This window comes from Grammomys surdaster, unplaced genomic scaffold (assembly GCF_004785775.1).
Source record: "Grammomys surdaster isolate TR1022 unplaced genomic scaffold, NIH_TR_1.0 958, whole genome shotgun sequence".
Classification (NCBI taxonomy): domain Eukaryota; kingdom Metazoa; phylum Chordata; class Mammalia; order Rodentia; family Muridae; genus Grammomys; species Grammomys surdaster.
Window position 1 is genome coordinate 165,789 of NW_021605377.1, and position 24,151 is coordinate 189,939.

Consider the following 24,151-nt stretch of genomic DNA (forward strand, 5'->3'; position numbering starts at 1 on the left):
GTCAAGTGGTCTTGAGCAAAGAGATGAGAAGAAGAAACTGGATATTCTCATGTTGAAGATTGCACTTGCCCCAAGGTACTCAACACCCCTAGTCAACAGGAAGTAGTCTAAAGAAGTCTATGACACCTTTTCCCTATAACTTTCTCTCGTACTTAGCATTGGGGGTTGGCAGAGCTTAGGGTGGAGTAAGGACTGGAATGGTGGTAGACATAAGAATCCAATAAAGAGTCTGAAAAAAGTCATGCCTGCATAAAGGGCAAGAAAAAAATAAAAATAACAACATCTACAAATCCTTGAAAATTAAAGAATGCATTCCACATGAAACCAGAGACTCCTGTTCTTTACTCTGAAAATGGCAAGAAGAAATTATCACCTAAATGTTAGCTATAATTTTTTCTTTAATTACAAAATTGACTTCCAACAGTGGGAAACCAAGGACTAATTATTGTCAATTTTAGATCAAATAGAAGATTCAAGATGTTGACTGGAGGAATTCAACTCAGAATTGGCAGGACAGTAGTTATAGTTAACTTATAGTTAAGCTTCGGATAAGTGACTAATTTGGAGTCACTTTGAAAGAATGGTTCCTCAAGGAAATCTGAAGTGAGAAGAGGGGTCTAGGAGACTCTGGAACACTAGTAGTCAGGTAGACTCAAGTTACTGGGTTTAGATGAGGGAAAGTACATTTAGAAAGCTAAAGACTAATGCACATGGTTACCTTCTCTCAAAATGGCTGATATGGGAAATTAGCAATTGTGTTTCTGTGACCTTTAACTTGTGCCCAAAAGCAGCTACCCAGAGCTAGTGAGGTCATGGGTCTCAGAGGAGAATACACTACTGGCATTTAACTAAGTCAGTACAATGCCTAACTGTGTTCTAACTACTTATCCTTACGCCTACAAATGAGTTCTCACAATGCAGCAAAGACAACTTCTCTTTGCAATTACCACGACTGTTCAAAATGCAGAAGATCACGGGATGCCCAGCACCAGTTGATACATCTACAACACAAGCCTAAAACCCAAGACTCTGGGAACATTCCAGAAGAGGGGATGGAAAGATTCTAAGAGCTGGAGGAGCAGGGCATCTGCTGTAAGATTGTGTCTCCTAGAAACAGGGAAGCCTCACCCATGATACCTCAATAATATGCTGTCCAAACAAGACCTGAGCAAGTACAACAGCAGTAAATATGCTAACACAAAAGGAGGAAATCTCATGGGACTTCATTCATACACAAAGAACTACACAGGCGACTAAGGGATGCTGAGAGTGGGAGAAACACTCTTCCCCAAGCATGAGCCCCCTAACTGGCTATCCAACACCGAGTTGTCAGTCCTGAAACCAATACAGGTTGTATTTCTACATATGTAGGGGTGTGTGTGTGTGTGTGTGTTCATGAATTTGAGAGGGAGTTATGAGGTGTGGGAGATGCTGGATGAAGGAAAAGAAAGAGGCAAAATAATGTAATTATATCTTCATTGTAAAAAAAAAAAAGTTCTTTTTTTTTTTTTTCGAGATAGGGTTTCTCTGTGTAGTTCTGGCTGTCCTGGAACTCACTCTGTAGACCAGGCTGGCCTCCAACTCAGAAATCCACCTGCCTCTGCCTCCCAAGTGCTGGGATTAAAGGCATGCACCACCACTACCCAGAAAAAAAAAATTCTTAAAGACTTTTGAAGGGCACCCAAAGGGATGCTAACTTTGTAGCCCTATAACCAATAGTCCCAGACATCCCTAACTATTTAGTTCCTCCAGTGAGAAGTCCTCTAAATAGAAAACAGAAGAGGAAAATAAGAGGAAGGAAGGTAACACAAAGAGAAAAACAACAAAGGTAAAAAAAAAAAGAGAGATGCTGGTTGGTAAAATGAAGCTATGTGTGGTTTCCTCCTGTAGGAGTCTAAGAGGTTTGCTCCCCTGGAGAACTTACCCACGACCTTAATCTTGATGCTTGCATGTGCTTCCCCAGCTTCGTTTTTCAGATTTATGTTGTACACACCAGAGTCATCTCTCTCTGCCACATCAATGACCAGCGTGCTGCTGTCGGGGTAGGATTCTGCCCTGATCCGACCACTGCCTTCCATAATAGCCTGACAAGGAAGAAGCAAACACATCGTGCAAACAAGAGCCACACGAGAGCACCTGAGGACCCCAGCCAGGCAGGCCTCAGTGCCCGAGTGCACACTGTCAGGACCCCAGCCAGGCAGGCTCGAGTGCCCAATGTCCATATAGTCAGGTAAATCTACTCCATTTATATAGGAGGAAACCCAGACTTCATGTGCTCAAGCCCACAGTGCTGAGAGGCAGAGAGCCAGGGCTAGATTCAAAAGCCCATTAACTAGAAGCTTCCCTAAGAGAAATCCAGGGGACAGAGAGGGTAGAAGGGGTTCCTTTGGGGATAAGAGCCTCTTTATGTATAAAATCAGAAATACACAACTCATATCAGAGACTCCTGGTTTTCATTTGCATGATTGTCTTGAAAAATGGGAAAACACTGAAAAGGCTGGGAGTGGTGGCACTCATCTTTAATCCCAGCACTCTGGTGGCGGATCTCTGAGTTTGAGGTCAGCCTGGTCCACTTAGCAAGTTCGAGATGAGCCAAAGCTACATAGTGAGAACTTGTCTCAAAAATCAAACAATACAAAACACAAAAACCAAAATAACATGGTGGTGGGTGAGTGAATAATCTTCTACTCCATTTATTATTAAGTTTTCTTTTTAAAAAAAAATTTATTTTATTTATATGAGTACATTGTAGCTGTCTTTAGACTCACCAGAAGAGGGCATCGGATCCCATTACAGATGGTTGTGAGCCACCATGTGGTTGCTGGGAATTGAACTCAGGACCTCTGGAAGAGCAGCCAGTGCTCTTACCTGCTGAGCCATCTCTCCAACCTTAAGTTTCCATTTTTTAAAAATTTATTTACTTCTATTTTATGTGTATGTTGTTTTGCCTGCAAATGTCTATGCACCATATAGATGCAGTGCCCCTGAGGGTCAGAAGACAGTGTCAGATCTTCTGGAGCTGGAGTTATAGATGGTTGTTAGCTGCTATGTAGATGTTGGGAACAGACTCCTGGGTCCTTTGGAAGAGCAACAAGTGTTCTTAACCACTGAGCCATCCCTCAACCTCAAGTTTCTGCTTCAGAAAAAAGCTGAGTTGTCTGCCATACCCTTTTATTTTCTGCTGTTTTAAATTCTTATACCACTGAGCTATGTCCCCAACCTCTGGTTTCCTAAGCCAGGTACTCACTACATAGTCCTGACTGGCCTGGAATTTGCTCTGTAGACCAGATCAGCATTGAATTCAGAGAGATCCTCATGCCCGTGTCTCTAGAGTACTGGGTATAAAGGCCTGTATCAGCAAGCTGGCCAAAGGGCCCCAGGGTCTGATGCGAGCAGCTTTCCACTCTGGTGCATTGAATTCCTGCCTCCTTTGACTTCTTGTAGGAAAAAAACCCTAAACAGTCTTTAGGTTCCGTCTGGGTGTTTACTCCTTGAACATCCTGGAATTGAAATATCTCCTGATCTCTCTCTTTCCTCTGCTAGGAACCAAATGCAGGGCCTTATACATGCCAGGCAAAATCTGCTTGTAAGACCCCCCCCCCCCCCCCCACCCCCCCCCCCCCCCCCCTTTGGAGAACTCCCCCAAGGCAGTAAGCAAGGCAGTGTAGGATACTCTCACTTATTGTCATATTCCAAGTCATTGCTTTTCATAACCTGACCTGGTTCCAATGTCCAGAATATAACTAGTCACACAATTTTGTCAATTTGGGGATTATTCTATGTGTGTGAGAGAATTTAATCTGGGTTCCTGTGGTTCCATTTCGGTGGAAGTAAAAGTCTTATGTTCTGCTTTTAATTTTTTTTTTTTTTGCAGCAGGAAGCCGGGCATTGCTTAAACTGAGATACTTTCCCCCTCCCCCCACCCCGCCCCCATCTTTTGTTTTCTCCTGGTCTACATACCCAGTAGTGGCTTTCTAGGCCTTCCACACATTAAGCTCATTCTCTGTCCTTGACCTTGGTGCTTGCGTGGCCTTCGAGGAGATCACTTCCCTTTGGAATTCATGGAGGGAGTTTCTTACTGTCAGCCATGGAGGCTTCGGTGACTGTCCAGTTGCTATCACCATATGCTCTCGGGTTTTTCTTTTATTTTGTGTGTGTGTGTGTGTGTTAAAGACAGCGTCTCTTTAGGTAGCCTTTGCTGTCCTTGAATCCTCCTATCTTACTCAGAGTAATTGTTATGGAACGGGACATCATACCCAGCTTAGCACCTATTATTTCCCTGGCACTTTTTACTATGCAAAGTGATTTCCTTCCTCATTTTACTGCTTCTCTTTCTTCCTGCCCTATGACATCCATAGAATATAAGGTAGGACTATGTTCATAAGTCACAGAATCATGCTTAGCCAAATAAGTAGGTGGCTAGAAATATGAAAACAAATGATTAATAGATTCATCTGAAAATCAGGTTTTATTCTCTTCTCAGAGGAATTATACCTGTATTGAACTTATTTTGTGGGTTATTGTTTGTTTGTTTTGTTCTCTCTCTTTCTCTCTCTCTCTCTCTCTCTCTGTGTGTGTGTGTGTGTTTAGAGGCAGGGTCTCACTCTGTAGCTTTGGCTGCCCTGGAACGCATTATGTAGGCCAGGCTAGCTTCCAACTCACAGAAGTCTGCCTGTGTTTGTTTCCAGTGTTGGAATTGAAGGCATGTACTACTTACTACACCAGGCTGTAACATACACTTCGATTTGTGCCTTTCCCCTGCACCTGAATCATAGGGTCAAGCAGGAAGGAGAGGGTCGGGTCATGTGCATGTGCACACATGGTATTGTGTGTGGTATTCATGCGTGAGTGTTGTGCTCAGAGCATGTGTGTGTACAAACCTTATCTGCTCGGCTCCAGATGGCTTTGGGAGGCGGTTCCCCTGTGACAGGAATCTCCAGGCGAAGCTTGCTTCCAGCAATCACTGTCACTGTGTTATCAGCATCCAGGCCATCCAGAATGATCTTGGGAGGGTCTGGAATAGTCAGCAGGGCTTTTGTCACACAGACATTTCCATGTGGTATTTTGGCTAGTGCCTGGCTACTGAAAAGCATTGGTAACAATCAGTTTTTAAGCTGTGTGTGTGTGTGTGTGTGTGTGTGTGTGTGTGTGTAAGAATTGTCATGGCAATTGGTGCTTGGCACCCTATAAAACTGCTTCTTGTCATATTTACAAATCAACTACTTATAATGAATGAGTAATAGCAATTGATGTATCTTTTAAGTCATATTGTTTTTCATGAATTAGAATCCTAGGTAAGCAAACAAGTGGACAGCTATACAATAATTTCTTTGATCTACTCACCGATGACATGAACTTTGGCAGACAAAGGAACATTGTAGGCATCTGGTGTAAATACATATTCACCTTCATCTTCAATGAGAGCATTGGCTATGACTAATTTGTGGATTCTAAAGAAAGAAGAAAACCATATATGTAACACTTTGCAAGGGTGTAGATTATACATGACCCAAACTGAAGAGACATTTGTCCTTTAATCCTTCATCTACCTCATATAGGAGAGGGAGAAAGAGAGGGACAGGGTGTATACGTGTGTGTGTGTGTGTGTGTTTATTCAATTTATTGACCCAAGTCAGATCTTTGGATTATATGAAGTATCTCTACAAGTTCAACCTGCTTATTATGTATGCAAGTGTCTATTATTCTTTCTCATAACTTCAGAAAGAACAAAATATAGCATCTTAATAATGCTACATTTAAATATAGAAAAAAAATCACAAAGGAAATACTGACTTTGGCTATATACACCAAAGAGTTATAGTTGTTAAGTTTATGGGCCATGGGTCACTGAGGATCAGATAGAGCCTACGAATCCTCTCATTGTAAAAAGTCTGAAGAGTGTGCAGTTTAATGCTGGGTGGTGGTGGTGCATGTCTGTAATCTCAGCACTCAGAGGAGGCAGATCTCTGTGAGTTCAAGGCCAGCCTGGTCTACAGAGTGAGTTCTAGGACAGTCAGGGTGGTTACACAGAAAAACCCTGTCTTGAAAAAAAATTTTTTTAAAAAAGTATGCAATATGGAGATAGCTTAGTGGTAGCACATTAACTTAGCACGTGAGGTTTTGGGTTCAATCCCCGGCACCACACATATATACTGACTAGACACATATATGAAGGACATAAGGACATTATGAATGTGTGTATTTTTATATACATATAAAATTTCAAAGGATTTTTAAGTCCCAGAAATCTGTGACCTATTGTGAGAGTCTACAAGTTAAAGTTCAATTTCTTGCCTTAAATCTTTGCTAAATTCTCAGCAATTATGCTTTCCCACAATTAAACAAAAATAGAAGAAAGGTCATGTAATTGTTGTTTTTATTAAAGGCTGACAATAAGTATGGTGTCAAGGTTTTATTTTAGTTTTTAAAGATTTACTTTATTTTTATTGTACGTGTATGGGTGTTTTGCTTGCATATGTGTACTGTGTGTATGCAGTGCCGGTGGAAGTCAGAAGAGGGCATCAGATCCTTTGAAACTAGAATTAAGACAGTTGTGAGCCATCACGTGGGTGCTGAGAATTGAAACTCTGATCCTCTGAAAAAGCAACCAGTGTTCTTAACCACCGAACCATTTCTCCAGCCCCATGAATTAAGGATCTTAATTGACAATTATTTGCAATCTGGAATCAGGCAACAAGTGCTATAAAGCAGAACTAGTGCCTCAATAAACTATGCAGAGAAGGTTGGCATTATAAAGAGCAGGGGAAGCAACGACAGACAACAAAATGTATGCTCTTCCCAAGTTACTTTCCTTTTACAGGTTAAAGCAGGGGGAACACCGTCATCATGTCAACTCAATGCGTCCTGTTCAAGGGGTTGGTATTCCTTATTCCTCATTATCTCAATGTCTGCAAAGTCAGATAACAACTTGATTTGGGCAAAGCAGAGTGGAACTTCAGCATGGGTGCTAGCAGGTCCCATCTGTCCAAACCTCTCGATATCTTACTGAACGTTCAGATCAGATGGTAATCTGTCAGGTTTCCCACTAGAATGCACATAGTCACTTCTGTAACCACAGGTTTAGATGGTGCAGTTGGTAGGTTTTAGATGATACACCACAGTATCTCAAGCAGGCTGTGAGTTACAGTAAAGCAATCACCAGTTCGACTAGAGATAGGCCATCTCTCTACTCTCCAAAGAGTCTGTGGATACGTCATTCAGGAAGTAGGAAAAGTGAATGTGAATAATTCTATGGCCAGCCCACCTGGCTTGCTCACCTTCCCTTGTGAACAACCTTCAGACGGTCACCCTCCTGAACAGGGAGGCCATTTTTTGTCCATTTCCCTGGTACATTTTCAGAGATTTCACACTTCAAGCATACTTCTTTCCCAAGTTTTACAGTCTGATCAGTCAGAGGCGTTGTGATCTTTAGAGGCCTCACTGCAGAGATAAAGATCGTTATGGATCCACACCCAAACTCCAGACAAGCTAACATGGTGGCATTTCACAGAGCCCTGTCAGATCTTCTGAAATATGTGCTCTGGAGGTGACAACTTATTCCAAGGTAGATGACGTAACCGAGCAGAACCTAGCATAACACAAGTTCCATCATCTCACATATCCATGATGATGGTTGTTCATCCACAGGACATGAGCCACATCCGTTCACATCTAAGCTTACAACTGTTCATCTGATTTCAAACAGTCCGCATGCTACTTCATGATGCCCTTAAAGCTACAGGCATCCCAACACCATGCCCTCTAGCAAATCTCAGGACTCTTTCAAGGTAAGGTGCTGTACTTGCCAACAATTTAACATGAGGAAAATACATGATACTGTTTTTCTTTTGAATGAGGTCTTTGTTTTGTTTGTTTAAAAGATTTGTTTTATTTTATATGAATGAATGTTTACTTACATATATGTATATATACCATGTGCATGCCTGGGACCCATGAAGGGCAGAAGAAGGAATCACACCCCTTGGAATTGGAGCTACAGAACGTTGTGAGCCACCATGTGGGTACTCCGACTGAACCTGGGTCCTCTGCTAGAGCAGTGCATGTTCTTAACAACAGAACCATTTCTCCACCCTTTATTTTGTTTTTAACGTATGACTAGCAGAGTTTTTTGACTATAATTCCCCAAGTCTTATTTATTACATAAACCTTGTGGTTATTAACACACACATTTGCACAGCATAATAACTTTTAGAGATAGATACATCTCATGAAGGTAGAACTGACTCTAATTACTTTCCGTGGATATAAATGTCAGATAAAACCCTGTCTATGGTCAACACACATTTTTAGATTAAACTCATGGCCACAGGTCCATGAATCCTAAGAAGCATGTCTGGATGGCTTCTTTTTAAGTCTGTGATCACATCAAGTGCAGCTGGACCAACAAAGGAGTAAAGAAGAAAGATGCCTGCTCTGCACGTGTGAGCGACCATCGGGATCATGACGTGCAGCTACTTTAGTTTTCGTGGCGGCTGTGAATAGACTGGTTTTGAGAAATCACTACTTTAATTTGGTCAAGAAGATCAGTTCTCTTATACTTTGGAAGCCTATCATCTGCAAACAAGCTCTTCAATGGAGTGTTCTCAGTGGCACCCCCCTGGGCTTAAACGACTTTCTTCATACACCAAATGCAATTACAAGTTTGTGTTGAATGTTAAATCTTTGTTTAATGATTTAACTTGATAGTGAAATATAGTTAGGCATTTGGCATACTTACGGTTTGGCACATAATTTTCTGGGTAACTTTTCTTTTTAAGATTTATTTATTATCTGTACAGCATTCTGCCTGCATGTATGCCTACAGGCCAGAAGAGGGCACCATATCTCACTATAGATAATTATGAGCCACCAAGTAGTTGCTAGGAATTGAACTCAGAATCTCTGGAAGAGCAGCTTGTGCTCTTAACCTCTGAGTCCTCTCTCCAGCTGTCCTAGGTAACTTTTCTTTTTCCCCAGAATTTATGCTCTACTATTTTTTTTAAAGATTTATTTATTTTTATGTCTGCGAGTAATCTATCTGCATGCACACCTGCATGTCAGAAGAGAGCATCAAATCCCATTACAGATGGTTGTGAGCCATCATGTGGTTGCTGGGAATTGAACTCAGGACCTCTGGAAGAGCAGCCAGTGCCCTTAACCACGGAGCTATCTCTCCAGCCCTATGCTTTACTAGTAAACCAAGTAGTTGATTCCTTTCTAAGAGACCTGAATCCAATTCTACATATTTCAAGATGCCACAAGTAAAGGATGAAGTAGATGCAGAGTTTCCTGAAGGCAGAGTTACTAAACACAATCTTATTTGTAAGCCAGTGCAGGAGACATCTACCGGAGCCTTACTTACAGTCAACACTGAGTTTGGCAGATGATTGTCCCCCTGTTGTCATCACTGAGTACTCTGCACTGTCAGCCTTTGTTGCTCCTTCTATGATCAAAGTGTGTTTTTTGCCTTCAACTTTAATCTTGTATCTTGACTTTGGACCAGGGAAGATCTCTTCACCATTCTTAAACCTGAATTAACATGGATTTAAAGGAGGGAGGAAGAGGTTCAGTGGGAAGAAGGTATAAAGAAGGGTAACGGGAGATATAATCAAACTAAATCATAAATATATGATAATAGTTATATATGACATATAATCATATATATTTCATATATAAAATATTTCACATATATATGCTATATATATTTATGAAAGCAAAAATTTTAATTCCAGGAAATAAATGTGTTAGTTTATTGTCTCACTGCAGTGCCTCCCAAGGTCCCTAACAGATCCCAGATACTCAGGAAGGATTTATTAAAGAACAGGACTTCATTAATACGTCTACTGGTAGATCCACCAGTTGATTCATAGTGTAACAAATATTGTGTACTAGATCACATTAAAAGAACATGAGCACCTGTTCTCCTTCAATCAGAAGCAGTGCTAAGTGTACATCTGGCTCCACTTCTGGTCTCACAACACATTTTTAAGTTATTTGTGTTCTAGGTTAGTATTGACAATCTCTTCCATGTTGATGACTACAAATTCCTGTTGTATCGTTTGCTATGTTCCTCTAATACCACATTTCATTTTATTGTCTTCAATCTTCTAGCTTTTAATTTTGAGCTTAACTCGCATGAAATATGCAATAAAAGACTATTCAGGTCCTCAAGCTTTTTTATTTGTTTGCTTGTTCATGTGCACGCTGTGAACTCACGCACGCACGCATGTGCACATGTGAGTAGTCAACTGAGGGCCTCAAACAAGCTAACTACTCCTACCACTAAGCTATGTCCCCTGGCCCTTTTTAACATTTGAAGAGTTGGTGATCTTCAGCCTACCATGTCTTTTCAGGGAACTGAAAGAATAAAGTGATGAAAACTGAATTTTTTGGGCAATAGGGCTGAAGTCTGGGGCCTTGAACATGCTAGGCAAGCGCTCTCACACTGGATTACATTCCCAACGACAATGAAGATTTAAATGGAAAACAGGTATATTATGTTTTCCAACGTTGGACACTAGTAAGGTCTGTTACGAAGTTTAAGAACACCCAACACCCATGGTCTTTTCAGCCAAAAAGTCTTGGGAAACCTGTGTGGTCCATTTATCAGTAAGTCCCTGGTTCCCTGTACATCTCTGCATAGTCAGATTTCTAGAAGTTGGCTTTTCAGATCAGAGGATGTTTTTGGTTTTCATCCCTGCTAGAACAAAAGAGGCTGCAATCACTTCCGTGTTTAGAAGCCACTCCCATGTTGCATTCTATTAGTTATCAAGATGTTTTGTCTATTAGAGACAGACAGGTATCAGCAGAGCCATTTACCATTTTACATTGGCGTCATCTTCAGACACCTCAACTTCCATCTCTACCCTCTCCCCACAGTAAGCGTTCATATCTTCCAGCTGTTTAGTCACCATAATTGGAGGCTCTAGTTGGAAAAAAGGAAGATCAAAAGTCATTAAAATATCCAAAGCCTGTGTCTTGAACCCCAGTTTGTTCACAGAGGAAATGTCTGCAGTGGGTAAGAATTATCAATGAATTATCTGGTGGGTAAATTGGAGGTGAAACTCTATAAGTCTGTCCATGGCAAAACAAATAGCTAATGGTGATGATGGATCAGTGCCCCCCACCCCCAGTTATTTCAGAACTATTCAAATCAAATTATTGGTTTGGAGAATACATACAATGTACACCAAATACAATGTCCTGCCTTCATTGAGTAAGGTACCAGGCAGTAGACGGTTTGGATGAAGGAGACGCTATAAAGCTTGAAGGTTTTGATTTTGGCCCTCAGCCAAGGAGAGGATAGGATTGTCTGTAATTGGGGGACTTAGTAAAGAAAATAAGGTCAACCTGGCTTTCTCTGGCTGTTCCAGCTGCTCTTCTGACACCAGTGAATGATGCCCTTGTCTTAATGAAGCTGCTTTCATTCCGCTAAGCAAGCAAAATGTGGGTTATCCATCAAAGGATGCTGAGTTTCAGAAGCTATAACTAAAATAACCCTTCTTGCAGAATAGTGCTTGGCTTGAAGTCCAAACCACGAGGCAGCTTCATATAGAGGCGTTTCTCTCCCCTCAGCTTCCCTCTTCTTCAACAAATCAGAAGACTAAGTAGGACTCAGGACACCTGTCAGTGTAACAGAGGTGTAATACTGAGCCAATCTGACAGGCAAGCCAAAGGTTTCTACGGAGGTGACTGCTTCTCCGGGCTGAATAGGGCTACCTTGCCTTTGGTTTGGATCAGTGTCCCTGGGAGGAGCGCCCCGGCCCCTTGATAATGCAAGAGAAGATTTCCTTTTACCTCTTACAAAGAGCTCGGTAGAACATTTCTCATCTCCAGCTGTCACATAGTACTCCGAGTCATCTGTCAGTGCACAGTTATTAATAAACATGATTCTCTCATTTCCTTTGTGCTCAAAGATGTATCTGTTTTAAACAGGAAGGAGGCATAGTTTGAGACCTTGATTTTTTTTTTATTTTACTAGTAAACTGGCTTATAATTTGTTAATACTTGAGCATCAAGGATTTAGCTATAATCTTCTATTTATGCAGCATCATTTATATGTCCAATTAATGTCAAACAAAAGCTCATTTCTTAATTTTTGTGACGCATGGATATATGTATATTTATACATACTATTTAATTTGTTATTCTTTTCTTTCATATAAGTTTTCAGTGTAAATATAAAAAAATTCTCATATAGTTAATTTTTAACCCACTTTGGGAAGACAGAGTTTGTTGAGTGTGTTAGAAAGATTTTTAAGTCCACAATTCTTCAAATAATTATATATTAATTATGTATGTTACAAAGTGGCAGAGACATTATCTTATTCATTTACACATATTTCCTTCATTCTTTAGCCCACAAACAAAGGATATTTTTGTTGGATGAATAAATGTTTGTACAATTTAAGCAATAACTAACCTTAATTGATAAGATCAACAACAATAAATAGTCTCTTAAATAAGCTTAAGTACTGGGCCCATTGTCTCACAGTTACTCTGTATTGACTGTTCTTCTAGAGGACCTGGGTTTGATTCCCAGCCCCTACATGGCAGCTCATAACCATCTGTAACACAACTTCTGGCCTCCATAGGCACCAATGGTACACAGACATACACACAAGGCGAAACACCAATACCTATCAAATCAGATCCATTTAAAAAAGAAAGCTTAGAAACAGAACCCTAGAAGTCAAGGAGAGAAAATACTCTGATTGTATGTTAGACTAGTCATACGTGTTGTTTATGGTGGCGCACATGAGAGCATTCTCATAGCTGAGAAAAAAAACCAAGTTGGGGAAATCTCTCAAATTGAAGATGTTGAGAATATTTTCTAGTAAGGCTAGCCAAGAAAAATCATGTCTGAGTGAGTCTGGGCCATCTTCAAGAGAGTTTTGCACCAGGTATAAATATTATCTATCATCTCAAAGTCATGCTGTTTGGCATGAGCCCATGGAAAAGCTGGAGACCACTTCTCTGTATTCTAGAAGTGACAGGTTTCTGGGATTAAAGATTATGTCAATGTACATGTGGCGTTTATTAACTTAAGATGATATACTGGAGCTGAAAGCCTCCTGGACTGAGGGGGATCTCTATGAAGTAGTTTCATAACAGACTAGCAATACCACCAGATACTGGGGATCAGTTTGACTCCTTCCTCTGGAAGAGGGACAAGACATGATAAAACACAGGCTTAGGTTTACCTTTCATTACTGTAACATCAGCTAGTCCTGTTCAGGTGTAATGCAGTGGGTACTGTAAGAGCACCCAAAGAGAAGATGTCAGCCACTATCAAAGACTCATGTTATTTTGGGGAAACAAAACCAAACCAAAACCTTCTACTTATAAGATGTGATTTTCATCTGGCATATCAAATGTCTATTTCAGATATTTCTAAGTTTTATTATTTTGAGTAGAGAGAAGTTTGTCAATGCTTTGAGATGATGACACATAATTATGTAGTGACACAAAATAATTGTGACTCACTTGAAAAGCCTTAGAGAAAATGTAAGTTTCTTTTATATAGCACTATGACTTACAGAATTCCAAATCCATGAAAAGTGATGACCACTTTTCTCCTCTCTCTGTACAGTTTTGCATTATAAAGATACATGAGGGACCACCACATGGACAGGACAGGACACACACTGATGGATGACTAGGCCTAAAAAGTTCTTTTATTCTATAAAAGTTAAGTCAAACCATTGTTCATTTATATTTTAACTGAGCCTTTTAAAACCAACTTACTTTGTGCTGGGTCGGATCTCTTGACCATTTTTAAACCATTTCACCTCCAGCTTTGGGTCTGCCAATTCCACAACGAACCTCACTTTGCCCCCTTTATCCACCTGATATGCAGGATCGAGAATTTTTGCAAAAGCTGTAGATAGAAACAGAAACAACAACAACAAAGCATATGAGAGCATGTATACACAAAGGCTACCAGTTTAAGTAGTTAATGTATGCATGAAAATCTAAGAACAAAAAAATGTCTCAGGGAAGAATAAGGTCGGAAGCCTTCCCAATTACCACTTCTATTTCAGAGTTTTGTTGACATGTAGACGGTAAGATAGGTTAAATTTTAAAGAGAATTTATGTGTTTTTAAAAGAAGCGTGAGAAAAATAGCACTACTATTGATTTTAGATTACACTTATGTATTTTGTCTGTGCCTGCCTGCATGTTAGGGATTGGTGTTAGAAGAGAACTTTGGGGCAGTTTGATCTCTCCTTTCGCCTTGTGGGTTCCTGGGTTCAAACTTCAAAAGTGTTAGATTTGGAGCAAATGCCTTCACTCTTATTGGCTTATGCTCACTTGCTCTTATTTTAAAAAGAGAAAAATGAGTATTAGATTTCCAGCTGGTTACCTAACACATGGATTCAGAGCTCAGTGTTTAGAAAGGCCAGTGTGGTAAAGAGGCCGTCAGCTGGCTCTCCACTTCAGTGGATGCTTCTGGAATCATGAAGTAGGAGTGAGTCAGCAGGGATGGCTGAGTTATGCAAGCAAAGCAGCAGACAGGGCCTCCCAAGGGCCAGTTCTCCAGTCATCAATTAAGAGTGACATTTAAAAGAGAGGACCAGATTTTTGAAACACCGTAATGAGAGTTTTGATTCCATCTGAACATGAAGTGAAACAGTAATAGGCTTAATATCACTCTGACATATTATACAATTGAAACCGGACAATGACTCAGCACGGAAAAATTGGAAGAGCTATTGGCTAACTTGAAATACACGCCTTTCTTCCTTTTTTGTCCCCATCCCCAACTTTGTGTTTCAAATCAGAGCCAAGGGAACCCACCCTGGAAACCTTACTGAGGGCGAGAGGCAAACTCTTGAAGCCCAGTCTTGGGTCCAGTCAGAAGGGTGGAAGAGTCTGTTAGAAAACAGACAGAACCTTGTCTGAAGAAAAATCAAGACCTAGAGAATGAGGCAGATATGAGCCTGGATAAATGGAGGCTTGGAGAGGTTCCGAGAGGCCACAGAGATATATTCTCTGCTTCCTGTGTGGCATCTGTGGTACTGTAAATGTGCTGACCCTGAGCCGTGAGGAGCCATCACACACTACCAACACAGAGACTACTGCACGCAAATCCAAAATGGATGAAAGGAACCATAAACTCCTGCAGGCCTATGAAGCTTCGCTCCAGACTGGATGAGTTAATAGGATGAGACCAGAGACACACATAGTACCAAGTGGCCAGGTGGCTGACCCGCCTCTGCCACGCCCCCAGTGTGCTCACCTGCACTCTTCTTTTCCACCCTGCGCATGCGCTTGAGCCGCTTAAGCATACCACGCAGATCAGTGATGCCATACTGGAAAGCGATCTTCTCGTACTCGTTGGGGTTGGCGTTTTTCAGCAGCTCCCACACGTCTATCTCGGGCTCCTCCTCCTGTTGCTTCACCTCCCTATCCCGGAAGAACGGTCATCTAGGTTAGAAACTGTCCTGGCCCCTAAAGAACAACGATGCTAGAGTGATGCTTAGAGCCACCGACTTGACTTGTTGTCTTGGGAAACTTCCAGAGAGTAGAAGATCAAATATATACACTTTGACCTTTACTTTTCCGGTTTAAAAATACAATTGTAGCAGGAGCAGGGATGTCAGGACAAATCCTGAGATACTTCCCTTTCAGTTTTTAAAGTCTGGTCCCATTTGATCTTTGCCAAAAGGCCAAGTACTAATTGAAGGTGATATTCTTCAGAAACTTAAAAACAGATCTCACCCCACATGAGGGTAGTGGATTAAAAAATTAAGATTTAAGCCAGGGGGTAGCGGCAGACACCTTTAATCCCAGCAGAAGCAGGAAGATCTCGGAGTTCGAGACCAGCCTGGTCTACAGAGAAAGTTGCAGGACAGCCAGGGCTACACTGAAAAACTCTATCTTGAAAAACAAAACAAAAGAGAATTAAGATTTAAAATTAGTCTCTGGGTGGAAAAAAATCCCATTCTATTTTGATGTGAACATAATACAGACAATATTTCAAACCTTTAGATTTTTCTAATAATATTTGTTCTATCACATTAATATATGACCCCCAAATCTTGATGTCTGACCAAAGAACGTGTAGATCACAAAGAACAGTCCGTGACTACACCACTTTAGGGGCAGAGGCAGGTGGATCTCTGTGAATTTGGGGCCAGCCTGGTAAACATAGGGAGGTTCAGGCAAGCTGGGACTACATAGTAAGATTCTGTCCAAACCCCCCTCCAAAAGTAAAAAACAAAACAAAAAAACAAAAAACATGACTCTCCCCTATTTTAAAACTATAAAATAAAACCCAAAATTCAGAAGTGAGCTTTTTATTGAATGAGTTTAGTATAAATCGAAGACATAATTTAAGCTGATTTTCTTTGGGGGGTAAATAATCCTGATTGTTTTGTTTAAGGTTAATGGACTATTTTTTAAAATTAAGTTAGTTTGAAAAAATTGCAGTTAAAACTCACTGTGACTAAGACTGGTCTGGATATAGATTTATGGAAAATTGGGCAATAAATTGTTGATATTCAACAATTGTTGATATGTGAAAATATGTTGATGGAAACAAACAATGGGTTGCATTGCTTTATCATAGTAATCATACCTATTTCTGAATGTCCTCTTTAAATTCATATGCTCTTGGAGAAGCAAATAGACTAGCAACCTAGAACTTAGGGGAACCTAGGCAAGGATAATGTTGAAAGACCCAATTCCATTTTAGCTTGTCATGTCTTCCTACCCAGAAATGAAGCTAATGTAGGGAGAGGAAAGATAGGAGAGGTTTTTGTTCCACCATCTCAATGGCAATGGCTAGCCCACACCATTAAAGAAATATGCCTAGGAGCTGGAGAGATAGCTCTACAGTTAAGAGCACACAATCACTCTTGCAAAAGATCTAAGTCTGGTTCCTAGCACCCACACTGAGAAGCTCACAACTACCTGTAACCCCAGCTCCAAGGAATCCAATACCCTCTTCTGGTTTTTGCAGTCATATACGCAGGGACACACACATATCCGCCCCCAAATTCTTTAGAAATCTTTTTTCAAAAAGGAAAAAGAAAAATAAAACATGTCTTAAAAACCTCAAGTCACAGCTGGGCATGTTGACACACACCTTCAATCCCAGCACTTAGGGAGGCAGAGAGAGATGGATCTCTTGAGTTTATGGCCAGACTGGATTACATAGCAACTTTCAAGTCACCCGGGGCTTCACAGTAAGACTGTGTCTCAAAAAACAAATGAGAAATAAGCATCCTTTTCATCTCTCTGAAATGAAATTATTCTCGGTGTTCATGTACAGAAGTTGAAAAACTAAAAACTATCCTTAGGTTGGAACATTGCTAATAATTCGTCAGATTCACTAACTCTGCAGACTGAAATTGGCCTTCATTTTAAGATCGTCTTCTAAAGTATTTTAAACTGGGGGCTGTAGAGATGCCTCAGTCACGAAGACTGCTCTTCCAGAGGACCCGAGTTCAGTTCTCAGCACCCATGTGGAGTAGAGCATCACAGCTTGTAAGTCCTGCCTCAGGGGACCTGAAACCTTTTTGGTTTCCACGGTCACCCACATGCATGACTTGGCACTCGCTCAAGCAGCCACAAATAATTAAAGGTAACGAAAATGGAGAGTAAAAGTATTTTAAATTTGGAGAACTGTAGTTAAAGCGTGTAAGCACACATGTGTATATCTTTCTGTGAGGTGTCTCCTTAGTCTACTAAAGATTTCCAGCCCATTCCAGACTAAATACATCCACCCAAATTTTAGAATTATTTCATACTTAGATTATATTAAATCTGGAAATTTAATTTTAAAGCTTTATTTATTTATGTTATGTATATGAGTTCACTGTTGCTGTCTTCAGACACACCAGAGGAGGGCATCAGGTCCCATTACAGATGGTTGTGAGCTACTCTGTAGTTGCTGGGAGTTGAACTCAGGACTTTTGGTAAAACAATCAGTGCTCTTTACCACTGAGCCATCTCTCTGGCCCTGGAGATTTTGTTAAATCTGGTACTTTAATCAATTGGAATTATATCGTATATATTTCAACTTACATATTCCATATTACATTTGGTGGAAAACATAAAGATATCACAGTCTATATAATTTATTCTGTTTTAGGTTTGCTTTTAACATGGCTCATGCAGCCCAGGCTGGCCTTGACTTTATAGTGCAGCCAAGGATGACCTTAAACTTCTGAGCCTCCTGCTCCCACCTCCTGAGTGTTGTGATTACAGGTGTGGCCCACCATGCCCAGTTTATGTGGTGTTGGTAATCGAACCCACGGCCTTGTACAAGCCAGGCAAACACTCTCCCCATGAAGCTCCACACCTGATATTTATTACAATTTAAATAGCTACAAGAGACACGATGAAACAATGCGAGCTACTAGGTTCAGGAGGTGGATATTTACCGAGGAAACCAGTAAAAATGCTCACCGTTTTCTACAGTAGATTCAGAGTCACTTACCCTCTCCATATTCTACTGAAGTGTGAGGAGATACACTTTTCCACTCTGTTCCTCATCAAAGTCTGTACATGAACATCAATGGCCCCTTTTCTTCTTTTTCTATCACTTTGTTGCACCCCAAACTTAAACAGAAGCATTTATTTTGGAGGGATGGGAGGTTAAAGCTGTCTTCTGTAGCAGTATCTTTACTTGTCGTGGTGGCTGCTCAGGACACTGTGTGGTTAACTAAGTGCAGCAGGGAGAGAAATCCAGATTCTGGATTCCTTCGAATCATTGGGATAGACCTGTACAGTGTTTTCTGTACTTTTTCTACATCAAAAGTTTCTATAAATTGATGGTCCCAGTAAACCACAAAAGGTTTATAGAAATTTTATGTAGAATAAGACTTTTAAGTATTTATAAAGGTCTAATCCCATAATGAAATACTACCCCAAAGATTAGCCCTGATTCATCTAGTGTACATTGAAATAAGCTGGCTTTCAGTTGCAAAGGGAGAACTTTCTGTACACAGATACTGGTTCTACTATTTATTTCAATAGAGCTTTTACCGCATACTTCCAGAGAAGTACAAAGGTTAACCGTGTGTCATGACCACAATGAGAACACGTGCAATCACAACTTAGTGAGAAACACATCCTTCTATGGTTATAATGGTGAGTTAGTACACGTACATTAAATGAACATACTCTTATGTGAACAATCCAATGAGCCTGAGTCTTAATTCAAGGGTGTAACAGAAATGAGAACTGAAGACATAGTCGCTGCCCTTTTCTCTAAGGCTTGTTTCCCCGCCTTGATCATTTGGACTATATAATTCCAATCCTCTTTCTTCCCCATGCAAATTGTTGGTAGAAACAGCCTGTTATTTTTTTTCTTTCCCTTTCCTTTGTAAAGCAAACCATACCGCTAAATTTACAGTCTAATAACCTGATTGTACTCATGTGTGTGTGCATCCATGCATGTGTGTTACTGTGTGTTTATATGTGTGTGTGCTCATGTGTGCATGCATGTATATATGTATGTATGTGTGCATGCATGTATGTGTGCTTTTGTGTGTTCATATTGTATGCATTTATGTGTGTGTGCTTGTGTGTGTGTGTTCATATATCCATGCCTGTATATGTGTATGTGAATAAGAGTGTGTGTGTGTGTGTGTCTGTGTGTCTGTGTGTATGGTCTTTATATGAAGACAAATGCATTAAAAGAAAATGCTAGGAAGCTCATGGCTTCTGCTACCTACCATGATCCAGTTCTTTCATATTTAATTTAATCTTTACAATTCTATTACTTTTTATTTTTCTCATGTACATATGTGGGAAATACACCTCAGAGAAGACATACATTTTAACCAAAGTTGCCCAATGAATTCTACACTGTCAAGAAAGTGTGATCGATAATACCGAACATCTCTTTTCATCTTACGACCATAATTTACCTCTTGGTATTGAGATTTAGTCTGTCATGCTAGCATACAAATACTTATCTATTCTTCTCTGTGGATGAACCCTGCTTTATTTCCCAGGACATTATCTAGCTTTACTTTCTAAAGAGAAAGCAGTCGGCATTTTCCAGTTCATGTGCATCGGGAAAGCTTCCTTGTAATCGGCAGCGTGATGCACATTGTAAATGACGGTCTTAGTTTCTGGGGCAGACTCGGGTTGTTTCTAGCATGGAGTCATGGGGATAGCATTGACTCAGAAAGAAAAAAAGAAAAGAAACTTGGATTTGGGTTTCTGCTCTGTTCCAGAGTGACTCTAAGGGGCTCAGTGTCTCAGGACCTTGGCTTCTCAATGGAGGTTGAGGCTCACTTAAGGACACTTCACATACTGATGCTTTAAATGTACTTTGGGCATTAATTAATATTATTTAAACTAATGATTGATATATCAAAATGAAGTGCTGGATATCACCATGTGCATTGATAAACATTTATCACTAATTAATAAATCACACAGACTAATGTTTCAGGTTTTAACTTGTAATGCTGGGGATTCTAATTGAAACCTTCATTCTGCTAACTTGAAAAAAGTCATCCAACAAAACTGAGAATATAAACACGAGCCTGGTTTCTTTTTTAAGACTTTATAATTTTTGAAGAGAATTTGCACTAACGTTCCTTTAATGTCAAAAGAGGACTAAATTATTTTTTAAATGTGAAAAGCTGAATGAAAACTAGCGCCAAAATTATAATTAAGACTAATGAGTTTACTGTCTACTCACAAATTTGTTAGATAAAATATAGTCTCTGTAAATAACACTTTATCTTTTGTTTTTTTCCCACTCTGTAACATGGTTATATGCTGAATATCCAAATAGCTATCCTATATGTTCTATTACACAAGATGACACTGGCAAGGATCTATGAGTGATAACTTTATTTCTTCTTACTACTATATCCCATTACTTCTAAAATGTGCATCTGGAGGGTGGCATTTTAAACATCTGTGGAATAAGGGTTTATTTTATAATCAATACTGTATCATAATAAAAAAATTAGGAAAAAATGTTCATCTAGGTAGTGTCTTATGAAATATCAGCATGTCTTCAAATCCATAATGTCTCAATATGAGCCATAAATAATATATCAAAGTGAATCTGCCTATTGAAAAGACTATCCCCCTCCAAAATGTGTAATTGACCTCTTCAGTCAAATATCAAAAATCAAAGGTAGAATAAAAGCTGTATTTACCCAGTCACAGAAGAGAAATGGATGTCATCTTGGCTATTTCTGGGAATTTAAGCTTATGTCTCAGTTATCAAATTTCCTCACCCTCGACTAAGAAAATACACGAAAACTCATCAAACACATAAGCAGAAAGTTTAGGAAGCATCCACATCACCAAATTAGTATGTACTTGTCACTTTCTCTCTCTCTTTTAGTTGGTTGTTACATTCTATAAGCGAAACACATATTAAGAAATGACAAATTTTTTTTTGAAAAGCATTCAGCTGAAATTTGACTTCTCTGGGTCTAAAAGATCCAGGCCACAGTGCCTCCCGGTAACACTAGGTTCTCACCTACGTTTCAGGAGACCACTAAAGTCAAGTTCCCCTGCATCCTCTTGACCTTCTCCACTGTCATTAACAAAAGAAAAGGATTTAATGCAGACACAGAGACAAGTTCCCCCCAATGAACACTCTACATGGAATGTATATGCAATCTTGGACCAGCACACAAGGACTAAATCAACACAAACTATTTCTTTTCACACAAGTGACATTGTACGTTTTTTGGAGTACATCCTTGTGGAAAAGGGGGACATCAGGAGCTTGTGTTCCTGCATGGTTGTAGAGTACACAGTGGATATTGCATATAAGAAACTGCTTGGATTTGTGTTAAAAACCAGATAACACAAATGCACCGAAGCCAAGCAACGCAAAGTACTTTGTTTTTGCAAGTTGGGGGCTCTGGAAAGAAAGCTGAATAAAAAAGCAAAGGACTTTAGCTGATCTCTGTTATCCATGGAAGGCAGAGATTGGCTCGAAGGATGAAGGGTTGCTTGTCAGACATATAAGGGCACAGCCTTATGTCTAAAGATATCCTTTACGCCCATGAATAGATGAATCAGATAAGTGATATCAACAGAGCTACTCACTGTAGAGCTTTCTAGGAGATGCATTTCTTTCTGCTTTAAAGAGACCTGCTCTGTGCAGCATGGTCATTCGGTTTTCTTGCTAGCACCTTTTAAAATGAAGTTTAAAAAAAAAAAAAGTTTTCTCTTGAGTTGCTAATGAACACTTTCTTAGGAACTGCTTAAGGTATTTTCCTATGGAGAAATGCATCAAAATCAGGCATGCAGCCTGCTGTCTTGACTTTCTAAGAAGCTGAGGCGCTGGTGTTTAAACTGTCCTATAAACTCACTTACATGGTTAATTTTTAACGGAGATTTTGTTTCCTGCTCTTTACAGTTGTTAGTTGTAGTTTCTACGAAAAGAGTCTGTGGGTTTGAAAACAGTGTGTCTAACATGTAAGTCTTAAGAAATTAAACCTGACTAACTCGTTTTCAAATTTTCTGTTAGCAGATAGCTGAGGACCTTTTGAAGTGAACACATTTCTGCAATTTCAAAGCACAAAAGAGTAGCTCTCTCTCTTACATACCTGCATGTGCCACAAGCATGTTTAAAACAGTTTACTGTTTATTACAAAGCACTAGGGGTTGATGGGAGGGATGGAAGTAAGAGGATTTGAAAGTTTGAGGATCTTTTATTTCCAAGTTAAAAAAGTATCATCAATTGATTATGTAATATATAATAGTTTTTACAAGTCACTAAACGTTGTATTTCTTGATATTTTAGGCAGGAAGTATGTCTTTTTAATCAGACAAAATCATTGCTTTGTAATAAAGGGATCACATATTTTATTCTCTAGTACAACTTTTCTTATTCAACAAAACGGTATGTAGAGTCAGTTTTAAGAAGAATAAAACATCTGTCCTCATTCAACAATGTATACTGTGGCATCACCAAGCACAGTAGCATAATGATGAGAGACAGGTAGTTGCATTTCTCAGAAGCTAGCAAAAAAAAAATCATTTTTCTTTCTTGCTCCCCTGATTTTTCAGTCTTGGCAGCTGGAAAAATTAATTAAATGGGTATCTAAATTATTCCTTTCTTCAGCATTGTTAACACCAGCAGATCTAGCAGTTATTTATTTCAGATAATCCAAAAGTCTACAGTATTAGTTTTACTAAGTAGTTTCTTAATTGTAATTGGGGTAGGGCACCCAGTTTTGTAGTTCTTTAATTGATTAAAAGAAATAGAAATGGAAGTTTTCTTTGCTGGTGCTGTATGAAGTGTCTCTTTCTGTGTCTCTTTTGGCTATTTGGTGGCAAACAAGGTGATGAAGGATGAAGTTATTGCTCAGTGGATGGATAATCTAAGACAACCAGGTGAGCTGCAAAATGGAGGTTCCACTCTAACAAGAATTCCCCAAGAAATTATCGGTATAAGTTTGATTGGGTATTAAACTCATGGCTTTTTAAAATAGCAACTTTAAATGCACGACACATTTGGCTGTAGTGAAATGGACTTTTGGACTATGGCATATGGAGGGAAAGTCTTCCATCTCCGTGTTATGCGAGAGCTATCTGGATTCCCGCTATGAGATTACCTTCTTTTGAAGGCAGATCTGATGTCAATGTTTGGAGTAGTTCCAGTAGATTCTTTGGAAAGAAAGAAAACAATACAATGAATGACAATTAAGAAGGCAATTTTGTATTTGGTTCTGTCATGGACTGTGAAGACTTCTCCAGACTGAAAGGCATTGGGTGAAAGGAGACACAGTCTTCCAGGGTGCCTGAGTTACCAGGACATCGCCATCTCTTGTCCTTTAAATGAAGAGCCAACAGGGAGACTTCGGAGGCAACTTGCCAGTCTGCCTGCCTGCCCACTATTTCAGAAAGAACTTTTAAAATGCACCAACTTGATCTTTGCTGATAGAGATTTTGATCTATCATAGAGGGAAGTCCAAATATCAGAATTCTGAAAAACTTTCCCAGGGCACTCTTAGATGTCTTAGCCTGGCTGGGGTGATGCAGCCCCGTTGAGTACTAGAGGTCCTTACAGTGAGGGACCCATGATCATTTTGTATCTGCTTGACATCTTACCTCCTGCAGATGCCCTATCCAGGTCATCATCATAGCTTTCCTCCTTCCTTCTTTCCTTCCTTCCTTCCTTCCTTCCTTCCTTCCTTCCTTCCTTCCTTC

General features: G+C 39.9%; 1 protein-coding gene across 1 annotated transcript in view; it reads right to left on the minus strand.

Annotated features, from left to right (window-relative positions):
- The window catches only part of Mybpc1 (myosin binding protein C, slow type), a 53,252-nt gene that overhangs the window by 24,732 nt on the left and 4,369 nt on the right, over window positions 1-24,151 (minus strand). The window contains exons 5-15 of the mRNA XM_028783035.1: window positions 23,557-23,608; window positions 21,465-21,521; window positions 15,240-15,406; window positions 13,747-13,879; window positions 11,797-11,921; window positions 10,819-10,924; window positions 9,362-9,528; window positions 7,278-7,440; window positions 5,344-5,450; window positions 4,881-5,014; window positions 1,925-2,084 (exon numbers count right to left, since the gene is read on the minus strand). Coding sequence (XP_028638868.1) covers window positions 1,925-2,084; window positions 4,881-5,014; window positions 5,344-5,450; window positions 7,278-7,440; window positions 9,362-9,528; window positions 10,819-10,924; window positions 11,797-11,921; window positions 13,747-13,879; window positions 15,240-15,406; window positions 21,465-21,521; window positions 23,557-23,608 — 1,371 coding nt within the window. The remainder of the gene's footprint in view (window positions 1-1,924; window positions 2,085-4,880; window positions 5,015-5,343; window positions 5,451-7,277; window positions 7,441-9,361; window positions 9,529-10,818; window positions 10,925-11,796; window positions 11,922-13,746; window positions 13,880-15,239; window positions 15,407-21,464; window positions 21,522-23,556; window positions 23,609-24,151) is intronic.